The 25,389-nt window shown below is 49.0% G+C and overlaps 1 protein-coding gene across 1 annotated transcript; it reads right to left on the minus strand.

Moving 5' to 3' along the window:
* Positions 1-5,293: 5,293 nt before the first annotated feature.
* RBP2 (retinol binding protein 2) lies at positions 5,294-25,021 on the minus strand (the record flags this gene model as incomplete). The annotated part of the gene is made up of 4 exons (XM_079705084.1): positions 5,294-5,344; positions 6,863-6,964; positions 12,219-12,397; positions 24,949-25,021. 4 exons carry the CDS (start codon positions 25,019-25,021, stop codon positions 5,294-5,296), a joined length of 405 nt encoding a protein of 134 aa, XP_079561210.1.
* Between the last annotated feature and the right edge of the window lie 368 nt (positions 25,022-25,389).

The raw sequence follows: 25,389 nt of genomic DNA on the forward strand, positions 1-25,389 counted from the left end.
GAAAAATGCCAGTGCAAGTGGAAAAATCAGTTCCAGGAAGCCTGCTCTGTCCATCAGTTCTGTCAGACTCTGCACAGCGGCAGGACCCAAGCCCCCAGCCGGGAGAATGCAAACGAGTCACTTCAATGACGTCCTGTCAGCAGCAGAATTAGTCTTGAAGGAGACCAAGTGAATGTTGATTTAAGAAAAATAAAACCTGATTTCAAATGATTGGGAAAAAATGGCATTCATGGTCTCCTGAACATGCCGGGGGCCCAGAGCCTGCAGGGGTGGGACTGGATGTCCAGGAATGGGGAGGGCCACCCTGTCCCTGCCATGGGCTGCCTCCTCGGTGGCAGGTCTCCAACTCTGGAGACAGACCCACCTGGGTTCAAATTCTGCCTCTGTGACTTACCAGCTGTGGAGTCCTTGGTGAGTGTTGGACTCAGTCAGAGCCTCAGTTTCCTCCTCTGTGAAATGGGCTCCTCTCTCCTAGTCCTGGAAAGTGCCCCAGTACTGATGAGGTGCCTAACAAAAGGCGCAGTGTCCTCTCTTTGAACACCGATTAAAGACCCAGGCCAAGCCTATTGAGCGCCTGTAAGTACACCTGCTCTGTGTTGACTGGCCTAGTTGTATTTAAAGAAACCTTCCTGTGCTTCGGGAGCGTCTGTGGGGGGAATAAAACTAGAGAAAGCCCTTGGGGTGTGTCGCAGTCACTGCCACTCTGGCTATGGTCTGTGCACTTGGTTAGTCAAGGCATCCCTCCTCCTCCTCTCTCCTCCCCTCCCCTCCTCCCTCCCGTCCCCCTGGTGTCATCATCACTTCCTGGCCTCACGAGTGTCTGTGACAGCTGGCCACTCCTTCAGTCCCAGCCCCAGCCCAGCCTCCCGCCCCAGCAGGAAGGTAAGATGAAGGGGTGACACTTGGCCATCGGAGGGTGGCAGCGGGCAACGGGAGAGGCATGTGGGCTTTGCCATCACTGCTCTGTCACCGCATGTGCAGCAGGCCTAACCCAAACCCATGACCTCCCCTCTGGCCCCCACTGACCCCCGACTGCTAAGTCGCATTGAGGCTCCTCCTTCCCCTCTTCCCCAAACTCACAGCATCCTGTGGCCTCACCTCCTCTGGGAGCTTTGTGCAGCCATCACCTAGTGCAGGGGCCCCTACCAGCACCTCTCACCTCCCTCCCTCCCTCCCTCCCTGCAACCACTCCCTGGCCCTGAGGTGGGTCCCTCGCAGCCTCTCCTGGGAATGACACGGTAACAGCCTCTGAGCAGGTAATCCTGAGTCCCTCTGCCCGCCTCCATCCGTCCTGCCAACAGTGGCCGAGCATGACTCCTGGTCCATGAATCGGATCGCATCACTTGCTGCTCAGAAGGCTGCACTGGCCCCCATGGTGCTTCCATGAGGCCCAGCAAGGCCTTTACGACCTCCCTCGGCTGACCACCGCCTTCCCCACCTGGCCTCCTCACTGACCCCCACAGCAGCTGCTCCACTCCCCCACCCCAGCCCGCTTTGCCTCTTCCGCCCCCTGACTTTGTTCACGTCACTTCCTTCTCTGCTGTGCCCTGTCTCCATCACCCACTGCCGTCCTCCAGGGCCCAAATGCGTCCCCTGTCACGAAGCAGCTCCAGAAAGTGTGACCTCACTTCTGTTACAGGGCTCAACCACACAAGCAGTGGCCCCGATGCCATATGGCAGGAAAAAAAAAAAAAAAAAAAAAAAGTGTGGGTGGGTCACGTGACCTTTGGCCACCTGCAGAGATAGACCCGGCTTTTGCTTGAGGGTGTTCATGGGTGACACATGGGTGAGTATGCGTTTAAAGTGAATCATGCTTTACCTGAACAACGTAGGGTTTGTCAGTGTGCTTGCCAAGCTCCTGAGGGCGCTCACCTAGGGACCTTGTAACCACAGCCATGTCTGGACCCTGCCCATGACCTCAGAGCCAGAATCTCGGAAGGGGTGTTGGGGGCAGGAATCTGTCTTCTTAGTAAGTCCTACTAGTGATCTTCCCATGTGAGGGTTGTAGTAAGGATGTCAGTGTTGAAGCGTTTAGAAAGCAAAGAGTTTCAATGAAGGGAATCACTATCTCATTATGTATGTATGATGTATGTACGTACGTATAGATATGTGGGATTGGGGTGGAGAATGTGTATACATATGTGTGTATGTGTATACGTAACATACACACACACGTGGTCGTCCCTCAGTATCCGAGGGATTGGTGCCAGGCTACCCACGGATACCAAAGTCCGTGGATGCTTAAATCCCTTATATAAAATGGCATACTACAGTTGACCCTCTGCATTTGCAGGTTCTGAACCCACGGATTCAACCAAGCGGGGATCTAAATTCAGAACCTGCGGATAGAGAGCACTGAGGCTAGGTACTAAGGGTAACTGACTGCTGGTCCAGTTACTGTGCTAAGACCTTATTCAACCCTGACTAACCCCTGATGAATCACAGTCCTTATTCCTCGTTTTGCAGATGGACAAACAGAGGCTCAGAGGGGGGAAGTAACTGCCAGACTGTCACACAGCTGGAGAGAGGTGGGGCGGGATTTGATCCAAGGGCCGACAGAGAAGTCCATGCTTAAACCACTCAGCGGCACTGCCCAGTTGTGCACTGGGATTTTCACGTGACAGGTTCTCTTTAACTTTCAAGATCAGGCCCCCTGGTTTATGTTAACCCCAGTCTCTCTCCTGACACGCCTTGGAGGCTGGGGTCCTGAAGGTCTGGGAGCCTTTCCCATCAAGGTGACCCCTTCCACTCTGTCCCCAGACAGCCTTGTCAGTATCAGGGAGAGGCATTCCTGTCATGATTTGGTTTTGAAATAGGCTGAGGGAACAGAAATAGGAGGCAGGGGACTTGCCGTACCTTAGTGCATGCAGGACTGGGAGGCCAGCCCTGGCCCCAAATACCTGCCCTTGCTTTAAAATGGTGCCTCCATCTTGACTACTTCTGATGAGTTCAGATGTATCTTAGTTGAAAAAGAAGGATCAGTAGAGTGAATACTGCCACAACCAGTCTTTCATACCATATGTAAAGTGTTTCAGTTACTCTTCCTTTGTGGAAAGAAAATATACTGAGAAAATCCCACTCAGGAAAGGGGAGTTTTAAACCATATTGTTTGTTTTCTGTCATCGGATGCAGACGTGCAGTGTTTCCAAAACGCCCTGTGGACAGGGAACGCTGCAAGGTGAAGGGGGTCCTGGGGTTTAAGGCCGGGCTTCTTTGCTACAGGAGTTGTCAGGGCTTTAAACACACTAATTCTCACTGTACATTTCTAAGAAGGCGATATAGTTCCCAGCATTTCCGAAGTTCATTTGACCGTGAACCGTTTTGCAGAATCTAGAGTGGCTAACATGCCCTAGAATATACTTTGCAAAAACTAGGATCAAATGTTACTAATACACATAACCCCTCACTTGTGCAGAACACTTTTTAGCTAGTCCTCAATGATCTCGTTCAACAGAGTTTTCTTGAGCGACAAAGGAGAGGGTCATTTGAGGCTGTGGTGAGCAAAGGCAAGACTTGGGAGGGGTCATCTGGAGACATGGGGCTCCTAGAGAGGCTCTGGGGAAGCTGGGGACAAGGGGCCCACTTCACCAGCCCCTCCACTTGGTCCCTGGTCTGCCCCAGGAGACAGGCCTGCACCTCCTCAGGAGGCTCCCTCTCCCCGGCACCCGAGAGAGGACCACCACCTCCCCTAGGTCCTCAGCCAGCATGAGGCCCCACCAGGCACTTTCTTGGACATGGCAATGGTTGCTGGGGAGCACAGCCTGCCAGGACATCCATGTCACGGCCGCCTGTCACAAGCGCTTGAGCCAAGGCTGGCCCTGGGTCACGTGGGCAGCTGACAGCCTTTCTCTCCTTTTAGGATGTTCAGGATCAGTGATCATTCGAATCATACCAGAGGGCTTCCCTGGTGGCGCAGTGGTTGGGAGTCCGCCTGCCGATGCAGGGGACGCGGGTTCGTGCCCGCTGAGCCTGCACGTCCGGAACCTGTGCTCCGCAACGGGAGAGGCCACAGCAGTGAGAGGCCTGCGTACCGCAAAAAAAAAAAAAAAAAAAAAAAAATCATGCCAGAGGGTGCTAATACCACCTGCTACCCCTCCTGGCATGCACCTACCTTTCAAAGGCAGTGCTTGTCTAATGGTGGGATTCCAGGCTCTGCTACAGAAGGATACGGAGATGGCTCTGACCTGCAGTGCCTTCTCAGGATCCCATGAATGATCCACCATAGATCCATCCCTATTAACTACTCTCCTGTTCCAGGTGCACTCTTCCATTTGCGTATCCAGCAGGAAAATACAGTGCTGCTTCGGAGTAACGAGCCTAATGTTCTGGAAGCAGCAGGAAGTCTCGGAGGTGTTGACCTACTGCTACTGAGCATCCGCTCACCTGGACCCCGAAGGTGGTGGAGGGGGTAGGTCCACATAATGACCAGAGCTAGCAGGGACTGAGCCCTGACCATGTACCAGGTCCTGTTCCAGGCACACTGTATGTGCTAACTCACTTAATCCTTACAGCGACCCATCCCAGTGGAGGAGATGCTATTTTTGTCTTCTCCATTTTACAGAAGAGATAAAGAAGGATGGAGAGTCCCAATGACGTGCCTGTGGTCACCCAGCTGAGAAGTGGAGCGCAGGGCTTGAACTCAGGCTACCTGGCAGAGCTTGGTGACCCCTCTGCAGGGGTGAAAGTCTGCCCAGGGCTGAAGGGCAAAGGACTGGCCTGGACCAAGAGCAGATGATACTGCAGAGGCCTGTAGAGGTAGAGCCACTCAGGCTGCTTAAGGAAAAGTACAAACTGGAAAGCATATGCTCCCTAAAATAGGGTCTTGGAGAAATCAGTGTGCTACCCCTAGGAAAGAACCTCAAATAGGCAACGTCCAGGAATCAGCAGGGGATATGCTGTGCGGCCAGAGAATGTTTCCAGGTAAAACAACCCCACACCCAAACTAACGACAAAGAAACGAAGCTAAACTAAACTAAAAAATAAACAGCAAAAGCTGCACAGAAAACCACCATGCAGGCAATCACTTCTTCTGCTTGCGGATAAAACTGACAGTTCTAGAAGTAAAGGGGAATAGATGAAAGGGTTTCAAAGTATGGGAGTGATTTTTGTTTTGTCGTTTAATGCCTATGTCTATGTCTGTCACTGTTACATACTCGTTCTGTTTAAAACCCACCCAGATGCCTCCATGGGCTCTATCAGGAGTCGGGGCGTCCTGCGGCTGCTCCCCAAAGCCAGCAGAGAGCTCTTCACGGGGAGCATGGAGCGCATGCTTGGTAGGCCCTGCTCACAGCCATCACTTCTTCTTGAACACCTGATGGCACACCTGGTCGCCGCACGTCAGCTCCTGCAACATCAGAAAGCAGGTGAGTGACTAATAAGCCAGGCCTTCCTTCCGCCCACCCCCAGCCCTCTGGGTGTCTGTGAGTTGGGGTGGAGCAGGAGCTGGAATAAAGAGGACACTTAGTCATTCTGGGCAAAGAGCATCTCAGAGACCCAATCAGCTGGCATGCCCTGCAGGTAGCAGTAATTTGATTTTGACACTTGAGTTGAGCTTGAACAACTATAAAAATGAAAAATGCAAAGAAATGATCCTCTTGGGCAGGATTTCTCCTACTCTCGTGATTAAAGCAACATCACTTAATTTATAAAAGGCAGCAAAGCTGCAAAGAAGGGAAGGATCTAGTGGGGAGCCTTTGGAAGGCAAGGGCCTGGTGAGTTGTCCCTGCACCCTGTGGATTTTCTGGCCTCTGGTGATCAGAACGTTGGTTGGTGGCCACACAGGCAATGACAGGGTATGGGCTGCAGAAGGGCTCCCCCAGGCCTGCCTGGGGAGACAAGAAGCTGCCTTTCATCTGGACAGAGGGAGCCCCCAGGCCTTATCTGCGCCTTGTGACCCTTTGAGGGAGGAGAGGAAAAACACGAGTGTGGGAACAACCACAAAAATCATTGCAGTTGATGATGAATCCCTTGGCTTAGCCACAGGGACGGTTGGGGTTTGTACTACAATTTAAAAAATCCACCTTCCAAGCTCGGGCAGGTAGGGAAAACTGTCGATGGAAAACAGTGACTGCCTCCCATTTATCACCAGTTGACATTGTCTCTGAAATAAAGATCTCAGGTGAGGCAAGGCTGGCTCTGAAGGGCACCCTGTGACATGAATACTGACACCAGAGCCAGGTACCTGCTTGACTCCACAGGTGAATGAATAAAGAGCCATCCATTCAATGAGCCATTCATGTAACAAACGGGTGACTGAATGCATGAAGGAGTGAAAGACTTCTCACTATTTGAGTGTTGGACAAATCACGTGTCTTAAAGACTGAAGAGTGAAAAATTAAGCTATCTAGACGGATATATTCTATACAAGGAAATCAGAAATAATTTATTCCAACTGTTCTGTTCCGGTGTCAAATTAAGCTAAAATATTTTGGGATCAGGTGGACATAGCTTAGGATGTGAGGCCAGTGCCTGTGGTCTACAGGCAGTTCCCAGTGCAACCCGCTCCCTTCCTAGGCTCACATCACTGAGGACTCCTGGTCTCACCCTCCTCCAGGGCATCTTAATTCTGTGCCTCGCATTTCTCCCCGGCTGGTCTTTGACAGGTTCCCTGCATTTCTCCTTGGATCTCGGCTTCCTAACTCAGCATCTTGAACTTTCCTTTTAATTGCAGCCGTTCACAGGAACAGCCATATAGATTTCCTCCTGGAGTCCCCTGAGCCAGATGGGAATGGCTCACGCATTTGACCACACACATTTGGCTGGAGCTTAGGGGAGGAGGGCAGGGCCATTTTTCTTGTCAAAGCGCCTGGCTGGGTGAACCGGCAGTTGGCATAAGCAGAGTGGAGGGGAGCCGGGGACTTACCAGGTGCAGCTTGCCTCCCTCGACCCACTGCTTCCAGCCTCGGTTCTCCTTTTCCCCCTTCTGCACGCACACGAGGGTATCACCTTCCCAGACGATCAGAGTCTGTAATGAGAGGTTTCCAGGCAAATCAAATGTATGGTCTTGATGGGGACTGAACACGTGTAAACCTGCAGCTGCATTTCTGTAGCCACTCATGGGCTTCTGCTCCGTCCCCAGAGCCGAGCTCTCAGCCACAGCCACGCCAGCCTCCCACCAGCCTCATTTCCACATACGCCCTTCGTTCTAGCCAGACCGACTTATCTTGGCCGGTTCTGTTCTCTTTGAAAGACTTCTAGTCTTCCATTTTACCATATGGTAAAGACAGCATTCCAAATTGGTGGGGGAAAAGATGATGAATTTAACTATGTCACAATGTAAAATTTCTGGAAGGGAAAGATACCTCAAAGTCAACAGATGAATAACACACTGGGAAAAATAATTGTAACACCTATCAGACAAAGACCTGATTTCTATACATACAAAGGACACCTGTACATCAATAAGGAAAAGATCAATAACCTAATAGGAAATTCAACACAAGACACCAAACCAACAGCTTACAAGGAAAAACAAAACAAAACAAAACACCCTAGCAGATGGCTTTTTTTTTTTTGGCTGTACGCGGGCCTTGTTGTGGCCTCCCCCATTGTGGAGCACAGGCTCCGGACGCGCAGGCTCAGCGGCCATGGCTCAGGGGCCCAGCCGCTCCACGGCATGTGGGATCTTCCCGGACCGGGGCACGAACCCATGTCCCCTGCATCGGCAGGCGGATTCCCAACCACTGCACCACCAGGGAAGCCCACAGATGGCTTTTAAACATAAGAAAATATATTCAACCTCACTTATAACAAGAGAAATGCAAATTAAGTCTGTTTATTTTTCAGATACAATTCATCCTGTAGTCAAAGATCAAAGAGTCTAATAACACACTGGGTTGGAGGCGGTACAGAGAAACATGGGCCCTCATACAGGGCTGGTGCATATATAAATCGGTATGAATCTTTTTGCAGGGCAATTTTACATTACCTTTAAACTATAACATTGTGTATACTCTTTGACCTAGAAATTTTACTTAGAATTTTCCCTACAGGAAACACATTGTGAGGACTGCCCACTGTAGGGAATAACAAAGGCAAGGAAGCTACCTAGTTTGCAGGGGGCTGCACATATGGCCCCAGAGCCAGCCTTGTCGTCCAGAATGGGGAGATGGACCTTCTCCTGGTCCTGGGTTTCCTCCAGGCAGCAATGCTGATCAATTAGCACAGGGAAGGCAGCAGAGATGCAGAGCTTGTGCTGGACAACCAGGCTGAGTTGACCAGCAGGTTGGAGAAGCCACAAGAGGCTGAACCACAAGAGGCTCTAACCCCTCTTATTAAATTTACATATTTACAAATTTCACACCCTGCCCCAGTTCCTCTTCCTCCTGTTCCCCCCACTTTACCTGTCTTAGTACCTGCCAGGGGACGATGTGTACTATCCCTAAGTGGTCCTTCAAGGCCACCCACCTCTGTGCCCACATTAGGCTTGCATGTGAGGTTGATTCCCATCCGGGCAGTGGTGGTGTGTTGGTGCTGCCCTACCTCGGGGATGACCCTGATGTGAGTTGGTTTTCTTCCAAGTATGTGCAAACCATATTATGCCTCTATGAACAATATTATGCTAAGGACCAGGCGTTTATTTTCCTCCCTATCTTGCAAACCCAGTTGGTGATAAACGAACCTGTGTTTTTTGTTTTTTTTTTTTAATTCACTTCAGGTCTGTTTTTTGGTAGATATCTGTTTTCTACAGATTGTTAAGTCTACCTGTTTCTAAAGCCATATTTGACCTTGACTATATTATATATTTTATGTACAATTTTATTCCTCCTTATTTTACTCTTCAGCCCATCGCAGCGTTGTTTGTTACAGCAAAGGCCTGGAAGCCTCATAAATTGCATCAGTGGCGGCTGGTTAAATACGGTGTGGTTCCTCCCCTCTCTGTAGCCCTTGAAAGGAGAAGGCAGTTCTGCACTTACGGAGAAGAGCAGTCTCCATAGTGTATAGTTTAAGTTAAAAAAGCAAGGAGGAGGGCCATGTGCATAAAAGAAAGGAGCAGTGGGGATGCATGCATATGTTTGTACACGTTCTCTCCAAGGAGGCAAAAAAACCCCTTAATAGTAATTGTCCCTCGGGAGGGAACTAAGGAGCTGGGGGCCAGGATAGGAAGGAAATTTCACTTTTTAGTGTTTAATTTTTTTTTAAAGCATGCGTATGTATTAATATTCCCCCAATTAATTTAAAAATAAAATTCTACATGTTTTCTAAAGAAAACATGTCTCCTCCTCCTTTAGGACCATCTTAAGCCTCACAGTTTTGAATGTCTTAGAGAAGCTTAATTCATAGGTTATTCTCTTTCCTCTTCTGAAAGCGAGATGTTGTCTGGAATATTCCAGAGATCCCTCCCATGCAGACGAGAAAGGACTCACATCTTCTATTTGGGCAAGGTCTGTGTCTTCCAATCCCCCAGCCCATATTGTCTTACACATCAAGGACACCTAATGCATGTTGATTGAATGAATATCTGTCTCCTCTCTTTCAGAGGGGCTCGTGAGGGTGACCAAGGAGTTAAGAAGTGGAGTCCTGGAGAATAAGAGGACAAAGAGGAGCACTACACGCACATGCAAGTGCACACATGCACACAGACACAAGATTTTTGTGCACTTGGGTGTGCCACCAAGGGTGGGCCACAGAAATTAACCAGAGAGATAGACTCACCCACTCCCTGCCACGCCTCTCCAGCTAAAGGGTTGCAGTCAAGTTACAGGAAGAAGGTAGTGCCAAGGGCACCTGCTCTGGGTTGTGATTCTCATGGGAACAGCCCTTTGCTGGAGGCTGGGCAAATTCTGTCTGAGTACTTCTCAATCTCGTGTGTGTGTGTGTGTGTGTGTGTGTGTGTGTGTGTGTTTATTAGCCCTGGCTTTTTGCTGCAGGCAAAGCAGACACCAGAAGTGAGAAAGGAGATTATCTCTCTCTGCAGGGCTAAGAGCCGATCCTGGAGAGAGGATGGAACTCAGAGAGGACACAGCATGGAAGCGAGAGGCAGAAGCCTAGGTGTTAACAAATGGAGCCCTTTAAGGGTCAGCAAGGGCCAAAAGGACATGATTTATTTCAGTAAGAGTGAGTTCTCCACCGTCAAAGGTGATAAAAAATGAGTCAGAGAGGACAGGCCTGCTTTTCAATAGCCCACGCCCAAAACTGAGAAGCAAGGGGAAAATGAATCATTTGGAACTGATTAGATTAGAACAGCAGAGGGTTGCAAAAATTCTGAGACAAATATTCCTATCATTTCTGGTGTCTGATGAATTGGCCTCACAGCCACACAGTTCAGAAAAGCTTGCCGATCCAGCAACTCCTCGGGGCGGGATTCTACAAGGGGCCGTTCCGGAGCTCGGGAGCTTAGCATCTCCTGCCAAGACTGGTTTGATGGAAGCATTTCCAAAGGGCTTTCCATTTCCCACTTTTCTTTTCAAGGAGCCCAAACGTCATTCAACCCTGACTCATTGTCTGAGATGATCAATGTGGCAGGACAACTTGATTGAGAAATAAGATGTGTTCTGCTCTTTTGGCTTTAGAATCATCCCCAAAGAATGGTGACAGCTTTTCCTCCCCACGCCAGGAGAGCAGCCAGAGCTTTGGGGGAAGAGTTGAGACTTCGACTTGGAAGGAACTCCTAGAAGCACCAGAGAAGAGTGGGGCTCTGTAGGCGGGGGGGCTCATGGGGAAAGGCGAAGGGCAGGGTGGAGGGCCCTGCTTCCTTGTGGTGCTCTGAGAGGGTGGCCCTCTGCAGGGCCTGAGAGCACGGATACCTGGGCACAGGAATCTCAGCCCGGCCCTCCTCAGCTTGGGAGCCAGGGCAGAGGTCCTGGTGGCTGCGTTGGCACAGAGGGAGTGGGTGCCATGAGGGCTCAAGCTGCCCACTCCTGTATAAACCACATGGGCTTGCACTGGACCGTGCAGTCCCCGGGGTTCTTGTATGATGCTAAGATTTGGGAGCGGGAATCCTTAAATGCGGCTGAGATTGGATTTTCCCCCATTTCTGTTGTTGGCACTGCCCAGGTGTAATTGGCTTTGGAAAACCAAAGATGTTCACACTGAGCGTGAATGCAGACAGTGCAACAATCGGTCACTGGGCTGTGATACCACCAGGTGACACAGGAGGAGAGGCGACCTGCCGACGGCCCCGCCTTTCCCACCACTGCCTTACTTCTCCCGCTGCCACCAACCTCTGCCTTATTCACAAACAGCCCCTTGGATGAGGGCCTGCCTATTCTGCAGACTCCAGTTCTCGGGCTTGGAGATAACTCCCCACTCTGCACTCAGAGTTCTCTGCTCATTTTAGGGGTCTCCCCACATCCAAAAGCTTCAAGCGGCTAGAAGTGTGCCTTCTGATGCACGGAGGATTTCCTCGATTATGTCCTGAGAGTTAAGGTGAGGCTGAGACTGAAGCCATAAGCTTGCCAGAGATTTATCTGGGTTTCTAGGATTGGGGAAAGCCTGACTTCATCTAGTCTACTGATTTTTTGGTGTGAGCTGCATTGCATTTTTCTAAAAAAAAAAAAAATTAGGGCTTCCCTGGTGGCGCAGTGGTTGAGAGTCCACCTGCCGATGCAGGGGACGCGGGTTCGTGCCCCAGTCCGGGAAGATCCCACATGCCGCAGAGCGGCTGGGCCCGTGAGCCATGACCGCTGGGCCTGTGCATCCGGAGCCTGTGCTCCGCAACGGGAGAGGCCGCAACAGTGAGAGGCCCGCATACCGCAAAAAAAAAAAAAAAAAAAAAAATTAAATCAGTTGGGATCATCTAAAATTGAGATATTTCATTGAAGAACATATGAATGCTCAACAGCTCCCGAAAAGAAAAAAAATTCTAGCAACACGAGGCCTCAGTCCTCCATGGCAATCCTTGGCTGCTGCTGAGGAGCTGCTCCCAGGATGAAGCTATGCTATCCCGCTGGCACTCTCAACGTCCTTCCCTACGAGTCCACCTGGCCTCTTCGCTTTGCCTGCCAGGCCCATGTCAGTGTATGAGTTGCCCTCCTACCCTGGATCCTGGAGAGGTCAGCATCCTTTAATCCCTCCTTGGCTTATAAGCTTCATGCAGAAGCCAGCCTGCTTCTTCCCACTAAACTTTCAATACTCGCTTATTACAGCATCATTAAGTCCATTCTGGTCCTCCTCTCCTGATGCCTCCCAGGTTGTTTCTGTTATTTTTTCATTGTGCAGCTAAACAGCCAGCCCCTGCACCAAGACCGTGTGGATGAAAACTCCACTCTGGTCAGTACCTTAACATTCCGGTTGTCCAGGCCCTTTGTGTACTCGTCAAACTCCACCCCGACTGTGAAATCCAAGTCATAGTTTCGGAATGTGCTGTTGGTTTTCGTCTTGAACTTATCACCGTTTTGCTCAATGATCTTCGTCTGATTCAGATGGATGGCGATCTTCCGGGTGGCAAAATCAATATCTGTTGGCAAAGGGAGTTGTGGAGGTTATGATGTGCTCAGCCAGACTCATTCATTTCTTTAACAAGGCTGAACACTCAGGACCAGAGACGCAGATCTCAGGCTGGCCACATGTTTCGCTCAAGTGGGAAACAAGAGCTGTCTTGCACACGGCCAGTTTGGGCATCTCAGTCAACTGTCGGGAAACCCAGGGTGCCTGGGCATCTCCTCGGGAGCCCTGGTGGGAGGGGAGGTAGCACCCCTGAGCTGCAACTCCCCAGTGTGTGTGTGTGCACACCCATGCACACATACACATATATACACGCACACGCCTACATATACACACACACATGCCCCTGCCCTCACAGCAGTTCCCTTCTATCTATTTGACATATTGGTTTCCTCCTAAGAGTTTGCTGAACAGAAGACTTCATGGTTTAAAAGGAAAAAGACTGTTTAAAAATAACCAGTCTAGATCCTGGGTAAAGATGGCTCTTTTGTTCATACCCACTGAAGGGAAGAACACCTACAAGCTTCCATTTTTACAGCAGATCTGGGGGATGTTCTGCCTCAGTCATGGCCCCAGCACAGCTTAGGCATATTTCAGACCCTTAATAAACACGTGCTCAGAGATTTCTTTTGTTGTTTTTAGGGAAAAGATGAATAATTGTTTATATTTTTATTATGAAAGATTACAAACCAACCACAGTAGCGGGGAGAGTACAAGGGACCCGGCGCACCCATCATGCAGATTCAACCACTGTCAAGGGTTTGCTGCACCTACTGCATTTACAGCTTCTTTTTGCCTTGATATTTTAAAGAAAATCTTATTCGTTTCTTAGAGACCATTTGTAAGTAAAAGGGAACATGCCCTTCAATAGAGTGTCTCATTTCCTAAGCTTTACATTTTACGGTAAGAAGCTAAGTGCTGAGCCCACCTCCTGTTAACCTCTGATTGTGCATAAAATGTCACCCAAGCCAAAACGTCACTGTCCTATCGAAATGATGCAGAAACAGGATAATACTGGAACTGCTAAATGTCTACCCTTGCTACAAACATCATTAAGCTTTTTGTCTCTAGCCAAATCGTATTTGACCGTTGACCTCCTTTATGCCTGTGAATTCTCCAGATATCTTCGGATGCCAATATAAATCTTTAATTTTTTTTAAGAAAGTTTACCTGGAAGATTTCAAAAAACACAGATTGATTTGCTCATAACCCAAGGTAATAATGACTTCAAGAGTAAGAACAGTTCAGATTCACTGAGTGCTGTTTCTCTGAGAATTCCAGCCTCATCGTTATGGTAGTAAGTGATCAAACTTCACACTGTGTGCTATCTGGTGGGGGATAAATACTAGTGTGCCCAGCAGTGAGACTGGCAGTTACCAACAGTTCATGGAGCTGCTTTCAATTCAGAGAATGAACATCTCCGACGGTCGCATCCCCACCTCTTCTGCTGTCCTTCCCTGGTAGCCAAGCATCACTTCCCTCACCCTCTTTCCCCATTTCCCTTCTGACACATTTCTTCCTGAATCCCTCTTTGGTCATTATCACCTTCCTTCTCCTAAAGGACCAAGAAGAAGAGGTCCAAGCTGGATGCTTGGACCACAGCAGAATCCAGGAGGGACCTTGGCTGGTCTTTTGGATTCTAAATTGTATAAAGTCAGCTTTTATCATAAGAGAATAATTTCAAGTAATAACAGGCATCCCAACAGGTAAAAGGATTATATACCTGTATCCTAAGTTGAAAAGAGAAATAGGTTCAAGTTGGCCTGAGGTGGTGTATGAATGCCAGTGCTTTGCTCAACTATTGTTCACTACTATTGGTTGAGAACTTGCCCGGTCTAAGAATTCACCAATGGTTGCCCATCAGGATTATCTGGGAAGATGTAAAAACTACAGATTTCGGGGCCTCATCTCAGACAGCAATTGTTTTCTAGGCTTAGGGCTCTACAAGAATTCGGAGCTGGAGCAACCACGTTCCAACGCTGGACATTTTCTGAGAGCTTCAGCTTTGTGGCATATGAAATTGTACCGGGTCATGTCCAAGCCACACAGCCTGCAGGCCCCAGGGCATGGGGGTAGATAAATGCTGTCTCTGCTGCTGTGAACCCTCCTAGGCATCTAGGCCAGTGTTCAAAGAGCCCAGGGTGCCCCACTGTATTTGCCATGGACTCAGCCTATAAAAGACTGGTGGTCAAAAAAACATTTTTTAAGGGGAGCTCATGATCAGCTAAGTTTGAGAAATGAGCCATTAAAACCAAGACAGGCTGGCTGCTTTCACAGAGACTTTAATTTGGGGAAAATGCTTTGTAACTCCAAGAGCAGGACAGAAGATGCAGGCTTTCCCAATCTTAGGTGGCTGTAGAACCCTCTTTGGTGGGGTCTCCAGCTGGCCAGGGTTCCACAGAACATAATACAGGAAGGGTTGACAAAACCCTTTCTGAGGCATTCATCTCTGTCATCTGGTCCCTGCAATTATGGTAATATCCCTTGTTTAATTTGTCTCCCTTTAAGGCAACTGCTGGCCTGTTTGGAAAGGAAAAGACTAGACAGGACCAAGTGGTCAACTATATCGGACTTCAAAATGAATCCTTCCTTAAAACTGCTAAAAGCCGCGAAAGAACGTTTTCTGCATTCTAGTCGGTATAAACACGTGCTTGTGCTAGGCAGAGGCTAACGTGTTACACTCCAGTTCGTGTTTCTCTCCTTCTGCCCCAGGAACACAGCCTGAAGAGCCAGGTGACATCTAACTTCAGCTCCATCGCTGGACACTAGGGTCCAGATCTGGAAGCAGCAGAGAGCAGTAGCTATAAGTAGAGTTATTACTAATTGCATCAGGCTATGCTTGATGGTGTTTGTGAAGAGATCTGCCCAGTGGCTGGTGGCTTGTGGTAATGGCCCCATAAGTGGTAGCCGCTGGCACCATCATAATCAACTCCCTGATCTTGTAAGCTGGTTTCCTCGGAGCCCTCTGCATTTTTCCAGATACTCCCCGCACATCTGGCCCCTGAATCCCTGCCCCTCTCCTCCCAGCCCCAGCCTTGCCTGCACCAGCATGTCTGTTCTTTCTTGTCTCCTTCCTCACCTGCTTTCCAGGCCCAGGGTTTAACCCGCAGGAGGTACTACCTGGCATTTTCCTCTTTTTCATGGAGTCTATTATTTTTTTCTCCAAAATCTCAGCTCTGTGAGGACAAGGATGATGTTGTCTCTTCGCTCCTGTGTCCCCATAGAACCAGGCCCAGGGCTGGGCACACAGTAGGAGCTCAAGAGATACTTATGGTTTGGTTAATGTGGGCACCGTGGTCTAGGACGGTGGTTCTCAAAGTGAGGCCCCTGGGCTGGCAGCATCCACAGCACACAGGACCCTCTTAGAAATGTAAATTCTGGGATCCACCCTAGACCTACAGGGGGTTGGGCCCCTCCTGTTTTTACAAGCCTTCCAAGCGATTCTGTGCATGCCAAAGTTTAGAACTTCTGGCATAAAAGAGTGAGGGTCAGATCCAGGCATAAATCCTGTCTCTGATCTCCCAGCTTTGTGACCTCAGAGAAGTCACTTTCCCTTTCTGAGCCTCAGTTTCTCACAGTAAAATGGGGAAAAGAAAGCTTATCTCATAGGGTTATTTATGTAAGGATTCAGTTAAAATAATGGCAAAAGTGCTTTACACAGTGCCGAGGAGCTGGTGGGTATTTGATGCACATTGGCCTCCACTCCTTGGCCTTTTCCACTCTGGTCAAACAGTGGTCACATCGGCATTCAGTCCAGAGTGAAATATTCAGGTCATGTTTATGCATCTCCACAGCCGTCTGCCACTCCATGCAGTCCAAGTGTCCTGGCCTCTGAAGAAACAGTCAGAATGGTGGCTGATCTACCCCTCCCTCCGTCACATAGCCCTGGCCTGTCACATGGGCATTTAATCCGGCCTGGCCAAACCTTGTTTTGCATGGACTGGTTTCCTCATTCCATAGGTTGGCCAAAGGGTAGAAACGACTTTAGTTCCTGCTCTAGCCCTCTGTGCTGAGTGAGGAGAAGCTTAGGCTGTGCTAAACCATGCTGGAGCCACAGTTAGGAGCTGCGGAAAGAAAACCACAGGTCATGTGTTAACCAGATGAAACAGAGGGGAGGGCACCAGGCAAAACTGCAGTTGACCCTTGAAAGACGTGGGTTTGAACTGCACGGGTCCACTTACATGTGGATTTTTTTCAATAGTAATTACAGAACTACACCATCTGCGGTTGGTTAAATCCACGGATGCAGAACCACGGATACGGAGGAACTGCATATATACGGAGGGCCAACCATAAGTTACACGCAGAGTTTTGACTGCAAGGAGAGCAGGGTCCCTAACACACCGCTGCTGCCTCTGCCCCCACCCCTGTTGTTCAAGGGTCAACCGTACTAAGGAAGAATTGGGAATTACAGAGAAATTTAGAAGTCTACATTTAAGTGGTCTTCAGAGAGCAAGTCTATTTTCACTCCACAGATGTGGAAATCAAAGCCCAGAGAATTTAAGTGGCTGGTTCAGAGTTGCCCAGCTAGGACAGCACTCCTGGCAGTTTGCCTGCAAACACATTCTGTTTATCGTTCACAACTAAAACACATTCTGTTTAAGGCTTCCCAAATGGAAATGACTGCTTGTCCCTGGTTGCCCAGAGAGGTAGATCACAGCTAAAAATGTCTACTGCCAAGAGAAGAGGTCAGTCTTTCCGACCAGAGCCGGGGAAGCTTACTAGCGGCTCTATGCAAATTGAATCAAACATTGCTTCTTCTCTGGGTTGAAAAATGTCTTGGCCTCTTGCTACGCTTCACCGTGTGCGCAGGCTAGTTAATCATGTCACCCCTGCTCCACCCCAGGGAAGGGAGCCAAACATTCTGTCGGTGGATTTGTGATATTTCTAATCAAAAGGAAACATTTAACTGCAGCTGTAGAATACACAGGCATACACACACAGATTACAAAAACACTTACTCTTTGTACTTTGCAGGGAAAATTATTTTCCTGGTATGGTGTCTGAACACCAGGGTTATCAAATATGTTTCATCTGCTTTTCTGGATTAAAGGTATCTCCGAGCCTGATTTATAGCCAGGTGAAATGAATTTCTATCTCAGAGGAAAACGTCCAAAGGCCAGCTATCTCTGAATAATATATATGGCTTATAGTTGCTGCAGAAGAAAAAAATAACCCACTGAAGTGACTTTATTAAAGCATGCTTTTCATAACTGCATTTTGAACAATGCAGGCCATAACGTTGAAATATGAGTATGCTACTCAACATTAAAATGCTTTGTAATATGCTTGTGGAAAAAGCTAAAGTTGTAGGCTAAAAGGGCAGGCGCAATTTGTAAATTAAAGAGCAGAGATGCACACATTTTCATCATATGAAATCTGAAACCCATTCTAAGTGCAGCTTCCACGGGCTTCGAACCTGAACTCCTTAATTCACAAATCCTCAGCACTCAGGCATTGTGAGAAGCAGAGTGGAAGGGCAACCTTCTCCGCCTTTCCATGCCATTTCCGCCTCCAGATAATCCACGGAAAGAGGAACTATCCTTGCCCCTTCCTGGCTCCTTCTCTCTTACCCTCAGGGACACCTCCAAATGCATTCAACCCCTTGCCTAGCCAGCGGAGGCAGGCTGGAGACCCTGGGGTGCCTCCCTGCTCCCCTTGTACTTTTCACCTCCCCCCCATAGTCTAGTCTGCACCATTGGGATGGGGGTCGAGGAGGAGAAGCTGCCACTACACGCCAGGCGAGACCCATAGGAAGGGACCAAACTTATCTTCACCTGGGCTTTTCCCACCTACAGCACTGTCCCTGTTTGAAAGTCCAACCAGATGCCACACAAGTAAAGTCTTTGGCCAGTGTCTAACTTTATTGACTTGTGAACACTGGCAGGAATCCAAATGCCGTGAAATTAACTCCTCGTTGGGTCATCAGACATTCATTCATTCATTCATGTATTCATTCATTCATTTTTACCCAGGGACTCTGAGTGACCCTCTTGCAATGTATCTGAGGGTCCTGCTTGCCTGCTTCGGAGGTCCCCATCCTGATGAACTTTGCTCCGCAAGAAGCTCCCCCTCCCTTAACCCCACACTTAGCACCTGCACCTGGAACCGAGCTATGGCAAGTGCTTGGGGGTTAGAAGCAGGCAGACCAGGCTCCTCTCTGAGCAGCACCAATTTCCAGCCACAAGTGATCCCAGGAAAGTTCCTTCACTTCCCTGACCTTCAGATTCCTCACTCCTTAAAATGGCAAGCTTTATTTTGGCTTTATCCAAATTCTTTTGGCTTTATCCCTGACTCTACCCTAAGCTCTAGATCTTATATCAACATGCCAATTTTCATACTCCACTTGGATGTGTAATGGGCATCTGTAATCAAAAGATGTAAATCAGAATTCTTAATGCATTCCCCCCTGCCTGGCACCCCTGTCCAAACTCACTCCCCGCCATGTCTTCCCCATATCAGCTGATAGGGTCACAGCCTTCCCAGCTATTCAGGCCTAAGCCTGGGGCTGTCTTCATTTCTTCCATTTCCTCTCGCTTCATTTTTATCTGCAAGCCCTGTCAGCTTTACCATCAAAATATACACTGAATCTGTCCTCTCTTCTCCAGCCCTGGGCACCGCCCTAAACCAACCATCATCATTTCTTGCCTGAACAACACAGAAGCTTCCTTAATGGGCCTCTGTGTTTCTAGTCTTGCCCTCCTGTGATTCATTCTTCACGCTGTAGTCATAGCGAACCTTAAAGAATATGAATAAGATGGATTAAGTCTACTCATCATAAGGCCTGACCTACCCCTGGGCTCACCACATGCCCAACACACCAGACTTTGCTGTGCCCTGTGCCCAGAACAACACTTCTCAGCATTCAAGCCTCGGCTCCAATGTCACCTCCTCAGACAACCTTCCCTGACCACCCATCACTCTCCACCCAAGAATTCCACTTACCACTACTCAAAGAGTCTTAAACTATTACCCTCTCTCTCTCCCACTAGCGTGCCCACTCCACAAGGGCAGGGAACTTGTTGCCTCGTTTACCAACGCTTCACCAATGCCTAGAGCTCTTCCTGGCATGTCATAGGTGCTCAAGGCATTTGTTGAAACTGAATTAATTAAATGACATAATGTATAGAAAGCTCACTCTAGCACGATGCTTATCATGGCATGAGAATGTTTTGTGCATGTGCTCACCTCTGATGTTACACTTTGGCCCCTTACAGTCAGGACAGGCTTTTGAACATTGTGGGTAATCAGGAAAGATTTCCTGGCAAAGACCACTCAGGTGGCACCTGTTTGACTTCAGCCTCTAAAGCTACCGCTTTCCTGGTAGAATTTTCCAGAGACCAACTAGGACTTTTTGCAGTGGCCACTGCTCTTTTAAATCTGTACATGTTGATTTCAGTGAAAAGATGCTCTTTATAGAAGATGATCCTCACCTTCTTTTGTGAATTAAGAGAACTGGATTTTTCCTAATGGCTACAATTTATTGAACAAAGATTTCCTAAAATATGTCTAAGTTTAATGTTAACTGAGTACTTTTATTTTTATTTATTAATTAATTATTTATTTTTGGCTGTGCTGGGTCTTCATTGCTGCACGAGGGCTTTCTCTAGTTGAGGCAAGCAGGGGCTACTCTTTGTTGTGGTGTGCAGGCTTATTGCGGTGGCTTCTCTTGTTGCAGAGCATGGGCTCTAAGTTCGTGGACTTCAGTAGTTGTGGCGCACGGGCTCAGTAGTTGTGGCGCATGGGCTCAGTAGTTGTGGCGCACAGGCTTAGTTGCCCCTCGGCATGTGGGATCTTCCTGGAACAGGGCTCAAACCCCTGTCCCCTGCATTGGCAGGCGGATTCTTAACCACTGGACCACCAGGGAAGTCCCTGAGTACTTTTGGAACAGATGCCTTCCATTATACATTCCTGTCTTCCTGATTAAAGTTACATGGTGGGGTTTTATTTCTTAGGCTCACCCCCTGCTTCTTCTCCACTTAGTTACCAAATCTAGTCAGTTTCCTGCTATGGACAACCCCTTGGACACCCTCCTTGGCACTGCTCTCACATCTTCCCAGGAAGACTGCAACCACTTCCTCCTTCAGTTCTCTGACTGTCTCTGCTGATCTATTCATGCCCTGGCTGTCAGGGTGCTCATGGCCCTTCTCTCCTCTATACACAGTTCTTTCCAGGACCCTCTCCTTACCTGATGTCCTTGGGTGATGGTCACACATGGTGTCACACCACTTCAGGATCCAGCCCTGGTACCTTTCTGGCTCTTCTTACCCCTGCGGCCGCCCTTGCACTTCACTCCCTGGTAATATGGCTTCTGCTTCCTTTGGCCACCCACATCCTCATCAGTCTGACCTTGGCACATGCTCACAGGTCCAGACCTGACTCTACCCTTGTGTGGAGCACTCCTCTCCTTCCTTCAAAACCCCACCCAGAAGTACTCAGGAAACCTTCAATGATCCATCTATTGTAGCTCCCTCCAGCCTCACCACCACACACACTGTTTTAAAAAATTATGTACATTTCAGGTGTACAGCATCATAATTCAACATCTCTATAGACTGCAGAGTGATCACCACCACAAGTCTAGTTACCATCCATCACCATACAGTGCACACACTTCCGGTCACCATTGTTCTATTGTCACTATAGTCATTTCAGGCCCAAGGGACAGAATCACCCACTGTCCCGTCTGTGGCAGACTATACTTTCTTTAATGGCTGCAACACCACCACCTCTCATCCTACAGGCTGTTCTTACAATATGATTTTGACATTTTGAGAGGCGGGGTCTATGTACCTTCCCCTTGAATGTGGGTGGGCTCATGACTGCTTCAACCAGTAGAATATGGTGGAAGTGATGCTGTGTGATTTCTGAGTCTGGGTCATAAAAGGTCATTCAGCTGCTGCCTCCTGTCTCTTTAGACACAACCAGAGTGCTATGAGGAAACGCAGGCCACATGGGTCACCATGTGTAGATATATCCACAGCCCCTTCTGAGGTCTCAGTGGCTGGCCAGCACCAACTGCCAGATACAGGAGCCAGAAGCCTTTGAGATGGCTCTGGCCCCAGCCACTGTCCTACTGCAATGGAATGAGGGCCTCCTAGCAAGGACCCCCTATGTGAACCTGGTCAGCTCCCATAACTATGAGAGACAATGATAAAATCTCTGTATAATAAAATCAAGCCACCACATTTTGGGGGGGGCTATAATAGAGAACAGGAATGAAATTTGTACAAGGCTATAGCTTGACTGTCTGCACCAGTTTGAGCTCCTTGAGAACAGAGGCTGGGCCTGGGCCTGCTGCAGATGGCACCGTCCCTGGCTTCCACGGGTGACGTCTAAAGCTTTGGTAAAGAAGCTGAATGATTCCCCATGTATGTGCAGTGCTGGTCTCACTCCAGGGCAGAGTGAATGGACTCTCCCCCAGCGTTCTTTCACAGCACGGGGACCTCACTTTGAGAGGTCTGCCCTTTAGATTGAAGACCAATCCTCCACTCCCTGACCCCCCGATCCAAGCTGAAGGAGGACCTCAGGGCATGACAGATTCCTCAGGGTAGAGGAGTTCACCAGCTGCTCTCGTCACTGTCAAGAAAGAATCTAGGGCCTCAGGAAACACAAGGTCTAAGAAGGCAGGAGAGGAGGTACCATTGACCCTTGTCACCCATTCTCTGAACAGCGAATGACTGAAAATTTGGGGCAAACCCAAAGGTTGCCCTGACATGTCATTGCTGAGGCTGGCAGCCAGGTCATGTGGGGAGGCTGGGGGTGGAGTGAGTCACCAACTGGGAACAAAGACAGTTTGTCCCCAGACCCACCTCTCGACAGGAGTATCTCCTTCCTAGGGAACCAGCCGCCAGGCACACAGAGAAAGCCGACTCCCTGGTGCTAGGGATTAACATCTAAGAAAGAGACAGCTCTTTGGCAGGGAATGGAGTTATACTTAGTGATATTTCCATATCTGGGGGTGTGGGAGGATCTCCACATATGTTTTTCCCAAATGCGAAGGGCCTCGTGCTCAAAAGGGCTAGAAGGCAAGCTTCACTGACTTGTCAGTGTTGGGAAAGCCACCCCTGTCTTGTGGGGTGGATGTGGAGGAAATTGTACAGATCTGCTGGGTTGTGTTTTGGGTTTTTTTGGCCACACCACATGGCATAGTTCCCTGACCAGGGATTGAACCCAGGTACCCTGTATTGGAAGCATGGAGTCTTAACCATTGGGCCACCAGGGAAGTCCCTGCTGGGTTGCTTTCAGCAGATTCAATTGTGGGAGGCCGCCCCACCCAGCTGCTTCTGGCTGAGCCCTTGAGACCTGTCTCCAGTCACTGCCAGTGCCTGTCTGCCCCACTTGTGTCCCCATGGGCAGGTGAGAGGGGTCAGGTGTCCCATGTCCATGGTGGGAAGGTGACTCTGACTGAGTCGTTTCTGCACAGAGCCTCATGGATTCAAGCTGGGGCAAGCTCCTGGGATACTGTAGGCCATCAGCAGCTGGGTAAACCGAGGCACCAAGCACATCCACATTCTGGGTATAGCTAGTACCACCCCATATGGTGCTAATCTCCATCAGGAAAGTGGGAGCCCACCTCTCTCCACTGCAGAGACTCGTACAAAGAAGTCAACCCGTTTGCTCATTAGAGTGAAATCAATGTAGTTAAGTTGTTGAATTGGAAGTCATGACTGTAGCTCTGAGATGAGAGGTGTCCGATACCAAGGAGAACTGGAAAGGCCACTCCCTTCAAAACTTCCTCGACAGAGACATCCAAACATCACATTCACGACCCACGCACCCCTCTCCCACAAGGAGGGTGTAAGTGGGTGTGAAAGAGTCCAGAGGAAGGCTGCTTTTAGGAAGAGGATGTTTTGGACAGAGCTGACAGGGTGCCCTGCATCCCGGCATCCCCCAGAGGGAATAGGGGATGGTGACAGGAGTGCTTGCCTCTCACCTTAAGACTAGAAAGAGGGGCTCCAGGGGCCCACCCTGTACAGCCGAAAACTAAACTGAGACTCGATTTTGTACCTAAAGTCACCATAGGACTTTATATAATTTAAGAATAAGCAACAAAGGACACAAAATTGCTTTCTTATTATATTCCCTGAGTTGGGCTTGTTCAGCTCACTGCTGAAAGCTTGAAACCACCAAATAGCTCTTGTTAAAGTACTTTCAATCATTCAAAGCAACAACCAACATCATCTGGAGAAACAAGGCTGGTGTTATTTCTCTATCTGGTGGATGAGGAGACTGGTTCGGAAAGGTTAAAAAATTGGTCAAGGTCAGAGAGAAAGCCTCAGCTGGCCCACTGGTTTGGTTTCCTCCTCTGTATGATCTTGTTCGGAATTCTAGTTCTGAGCTCATTTCCAGCCCATTTACTCACATATGGAAGCAGGATTCCATTTCTAGCCTCACTCAGGGTACTAAAAGCAGGGGCAACAGGGTTAGTGTTCTGATAGGGGGATTTTTGTCTCCTCCCTCCTCTCCCAAGTATATTGGTAACATTCTGTAGCCAGGAGGGGAAAAAAAGCTATCCAGTGTTGTAAACATGTCTAAAGTACATGAAGAAATTTCCAACCTCTGTAAATTGCAAAACATGTCACATGAGCTCTCCTTGTTTGTTGACACGGTGGAAGTGTCATCAAGCTAGAAGTGAATTGCACAGAAAAACCCACAATTCCCATTCTTGATGAGACTTCCCATCATCACATCCAAATTATTGGGCCTCAGACCGCACCCGCAGCCATTTTTTCTCATGCTTCATGTAGGGAAGTTCCAGCTGGGAGCTCCCTATGCAGAGAGATCTAAAGCTAGAAAAGGTGATCAGGAGGTCATTGCAGAAATAAGGACAGGCAGACAATGCTCCTTGCCGGGGCCTGGCCTATAATATCTGCCCCCAAAAGTGAGCTCCCCTCTATGGGCCCACTTGCTCTGGTTTTGTGTGTTTTCTGCCAGCCCCACAAGAGAGCCCACAGGAGAGTCAACTCAGGACACATGATGATGGAGCCCCTGGCTTGGAGCCTAGTTCAGAAGTCAGGTGAGCAGTGAGTTGTTTGATGTATATGATGAAAGCCTTTCCTAGCCTGATTTTCTCTAGGCTGAGAGATGTTATCTACTCTTTTTCTGCTTCTCTACTACAAGACTAATAAAAGAGCAATGCAGAGGTCATATGTGCATAATATCAGATCCAACTGGTTATCTAAGAAATGGCAATCACAAGGCAGGGGAGCTACTGCATTTTCCTCTCAAGTCTGGCTTTCCTCACATATGCATGTGTGTGTGTGTGTGTGTGTATGTGCCTCCTCCATTCAGTGAATCTTTTCTGTACGCCAAGGACATTGTAGACATAACCCCATTTATTATTGTTCCCAACTTGCCGATGAGGAATCTGAGCCTCAGAGAATGCATATGACTCGCCTGATATTACATAGCTGGTAAGGAGCGAGGAGTGAGGCTTGCACACAGGTCTGGGGAAGTCCACAGTGGCACTGCCAGGAGGGCCAGATCACAGTCCTTCCAAAGCTGCCCTCCCTCTCCCTTTCCCACCTCCACACCCTTTCCCACCTCTGGCATCACCCTTACCCAGAGCCTTCATGTAGCCTTCAAAGTTTTCATTACTCTCCATCTCCCAGGTTCCACTCTGGTCCCTTGTCATGGTGGTGGCCTTTGGTTACCGTGGATGTGTGCTGGATGGCAAGGAGCAGGCTGCAGGGCAAACGTGTTAGAATGAGCTACTTTTATAATCCAGTGGACCAGGTTTATGGCTTTGAAGATAACACGCTCAAAGGTCACAAGCACAGCCCAAAGGAACTTTCCTTTCCTTTGCAAAGTTCAGCAGGACCATGAACAACCCATGCTCAAAACCTGACGTGGCCGGGCGTGGGTGTCCTTGTGACCTCCAACATACACAAGGCCTGGAACAGCTCATTTTTGGCTGGCTGGGCTCCCACAGAGCCCCTGGCCCCATGCAGAATACTCTGTCCAGCAAACACTCAGTACCCACCCAACATGCACAACAGGCCA

The sequence above is a fragment of the Hyperoodon ampullatus genome (genome assembly GCF_949752795.1).
Source record: "Hyperoodon ampullatus genome assembly, chromosome: 5".
Taxonomy (NCBI): Eukaryota; Metazoa; Chordata; class Mammalia; order Artiodactyla; family Ziphiidae; genus Hyperoodon; species Hyperoodon ampullatus.